The sequence below is a fragment of the Nicotiana attenuata genome, unplaced genomic scaffold (assembly GCF_001879085.1).
Source record: "Nicotiana attenuata strain UT unplaced genomic scaffold, NIATTr2, whole genome shotgun sequence".
Lineage (NCBI taxonomy): Eukaryota > Viridiplantae > Streptophyta > Magnoliopsida > Solanales > Solanaceae > Nicotiana > Nicotiana attenuata.
Genome location: NW_017675574.1, coordinates 33,474 through 37,032, shown reverse-complemented (window position 1 = coordinate 37,032; position 3,559 = coordinate 33,474). Strand labels below are relative to the sequence as shown.

Here is a 3,559-nt window from a genome sequence, read left to right as displayed (position 1 = left end):
TAATTAAGAAAAAAATAAAATAATTTATATAGACTTATATCAAATATTTATTATCTTATCACCAGTAACATCATTTTAAACAAGTTATAATAAAATATAATTTGAACTACTATATTGAATTACTACAATTTGTATTATGTTAATATTTCTTTAGTACAGTTGGTTCTCTTTGTTTGAAGTAGTAAATTGCCTCTTTAGGGATGCAAGTCCCCTTGGAAGTTCTCTTTGTTGACTGTACTAAAAATTTCTCTTGATTTTGTTGTATATAAGACATAAAGTAAAATCATAAGTTTTTTTTTAAACTTTTCTCGTACTGTAAAGAATGATTTTGTTCGTTTTAACTTTCATTAGGTAGCTGATTGTTCCCACTATTAAAACACTTGCAAGACCAAATTGGATGTATTCAAAATTAGTTTACAAATAGATCGGTAAGTTTTTTTATTGTAGAAAAATTGTTAATATAAATTACACTTGTACCTTTAATGTATTATCTTGTTAAAAATTCTAATATAGTGGGGAAATAATACCATGCAATCACTTTTACAATTTGATGTTAAAATGAGTATTATAGCACATAGTCTTTTTATGTTAATAATTCGAGCAACTTATGCAGGTTATAATTTATAGTTCAATTTTTTGTAAATTATTAAAATAAATTAATTGTAAATTGTGATCCCCAATATCATTCTCTTCAGTTATTAAATGAATATAACAATGATCGATTTATTTATCAAAAAATTAATTAAGCACCGACAGACAACAATTTTAAGATTACAATGTTGGGCCCGTATACGGGCCTTTCCTCATCTAGTAATGATAATGAACATAAATGAATTAGGCACGCATATTATAAATTTTTAACTATTTAGAAAAAATTGTTTATTGATTTTTATATTTATGAAAATAAATGAATTACGTGGCAGTAGAGAGGTTATAAATAACACACCATATTCACAACTATAAATAACGAGAAATAACACACCATATTCACAACTGGAATTCCTCCTTTAAGAGGAGTCAAATATATTTTGTCCAACTTTTAGGAATACATAGAACCACAGCTTTTCGTATATATCAACAATTTTAAATGGTTATACAACTTGACTAATATGATGTTTGAGTACACCTAGCATTACTTCTTCAGAATCAAACCCATAGTATAAAAAATAGGAGCAAGATTTACGATGTTCAGTAAATTCCTACATAAAAGTAACATATTTATATGGAAAAATTACATGGTGTAACTAACTTATATATTTATCATACATTGAACAACTGTGGAAGCCATGCTTCTAAATTCTGCCTCTGCTGAGCTTCTAGCTACTGTGTCCTGTTTCTTCGACTTCCAGGATATGGTAGCTTCCCCAAACTTTACTAGATACCCCATAAGAGATCTCCTAGTTTGTAAACAACCTCCCCAATCTGAGTCACAATAGGCTACAAGTGTGCCAGAACTGTCTGAGAGCATTAGTAGACCTAGACCAGGAGCTGCCTTGATGTATCTTACAACTCTATGAGCAGCTTAAAGGTGTGACTGCTTTGGCTTGTGCATAAATTGACTGATCACTTGCACAACATAAGCAATATCAATTCTAGTCATAGTAAGATACAATAACCTTTCTATGAGCCTCTGATATTGACCTGGATCTGCCAATAGGTTGTCATCTTTTGTTGCTTCAGGATCTGAGTCTCCTTTGATGAAAGAATCATACTCTTCAGATGTGAGTTTCACATTGGATTCCAGTGGAATACCAGCTGATATGGATCCTGCTAGTCCCATTTCAAAGATAAGTTCCAAAGCATATTTCCTTTGGCTCATTACTATGCCTTTTTTTGGATCTAGAAAATTCTACCCAAGAAAGAATTTTAGTTCACCCAAATCCTTCATTTTGAACCTGAGCTTAAGATCATTCCTTGTTTTGATTATCAAATCAGAACACCTTCCTGTCACTACTAGATCATCTACATACACCAAGACCACTACCAGTGGACTCTGCTCTTTTTTGGTGAAAAGAGAGTAATCATAGTGACATTGAGTGAAGCCAAGATCTATTAATGCATCAGTTATTTTTTTTTCCATTGTCTAGGGGCTTGCTTCAGGCCATACAATGACTTGTGAAGTTTGCAAACCTTAGAACTCCCTCCCCGGCTTGTAGACCCCTAAGGAATCTCCATGTAAACTTCCTCTAGAAGGTCACCTTGCAAAAAGGCATTATGTACATCTATTTGATAGATAGGCCAATGCTTGGCAGCTGTAATAGCAATGACAGATCCCACTGTGACCATTTTGGCCACAGGAGAGAAAGTTTCTGTGTAATCGAGCCCCTCATGTTGACTATACTCCTTAGCCACTAGCCTGGCTTTATACCTCTCAACAGCTCCTGAGGCAGTGTACTTCACCTTGAATATCCATCTGCAGCCTATAGGCATCTTTCCGGGGGGGGGGGGGGGAGATCAACAATTCTCCAAGTGTGATTATCCTCTAAGGCTGCAATCTCTGATTGTATAGCCTCTATCCATTGTTTATGTTGTACAGCTTCAGAATAAGACTGAGGTTCTGCAATAGCTAAATAGGCAGTAAGAGCAGCACTAAAAGGCTGAGATGTATTGGCATAGAACACATAGGATAACAACAATTAGCATTTCCTTGCTTCTGAGTGACATAGTCTTTTAGCCAGACAGGTGGTCTACTGGTTCTGGTTGATTTTCTGCTTGACTCAGGTACATTTGAGGGCATAGAAATGCCATGGGATGAAGGGTTAGAATCATCAACTGTCCCAGTAGGTCCATCAAAAGCTGGTGTGTCCAACATGTCAGGTGGTTGAACAATTGCTTCTGGCATGATAGTGTCTAAGGCTAACTCAGCAGATTCAGCAGTATCTGATATGGATGACATAGAAGGAGAAGTGGGAGAGATAGTGGTTAAGTCAAGGACTGGAAATAGAGAGGAGATAGTAGTAGGAAGATGCTTAAAAGGAAATACATCTTCTTTGAACACTACTTCTCTGCTAACTTGAAAACTCCTTGAGTGAATAACATACATTTTATACCCTTTTGAGTCAGAGAATAACCAAGGAAAATGACAGGAACAGCTCTAGGTGAGAATTTGTCCCCTCCTTTGAGGTCTGTGACATACCCCAAACAACCAAACACCCTCAGATGCTTTAATGAGGGCAAGTGACCATGTAACACTTCATAGGGGGACCTGCCTTGAAGAGTAGGTGTAGGTATTTTATTGATCACATAAACAGCAGTTAGAGCACATTCTCTCCAGAACTTTAGAGGAACTGATGCTTGGAACCTCAAGGATCTTGCAGTGTCTAGAATATATCTGTGTCTCCTTTCTGCTACTCCATTTTGCTGAGGAGTGTAGACACAAAAACTCTGATGAATGATTCCAAAGGACTGAAGCAGTGCTGTCATTTGTGAATTAAAGAACTCATATCCATTGTCAGTTCTGTGCACTTTTACAGAACATGAATAAACATTCTGAACCATGAGTAAGAAATTTCTTAGCACTACAATTACATCACTTTTTGAAGGAAGCAAGAGATCCAAG

At 35.6% G+C, this 3,559-nt stretch overlaps 1 protein-coding gene across 1 annotated transcript; it reads right to left on the bottom strand.

Moving 5' to 3' along the window:
- Positions 1-1,249: 1,249 nt before the first annotated feature.
- LOC109220210 (uncharacterized mitochondrial protein AtMg00810-like) lies at positions 1,250-1,819 on the bottom strand. Its single transcript, XM_019384673.1, has 2 exons — positions 1,617-1,819; positions 1,250-1,511 (listed from the first exon to the last, which is right to left on the bottom strand). The coding sequence occupies exons 1-2, from the start codon at positions 1,817-1,819 to the stop codon at positions 1,250-1,252; spliced, it is 465 nt and encodes a 154-aa protein (XP_019240218.1).
- Between the last annotated feature and the right edge of the window lie 1,740 nt (positions 1,820-3,559).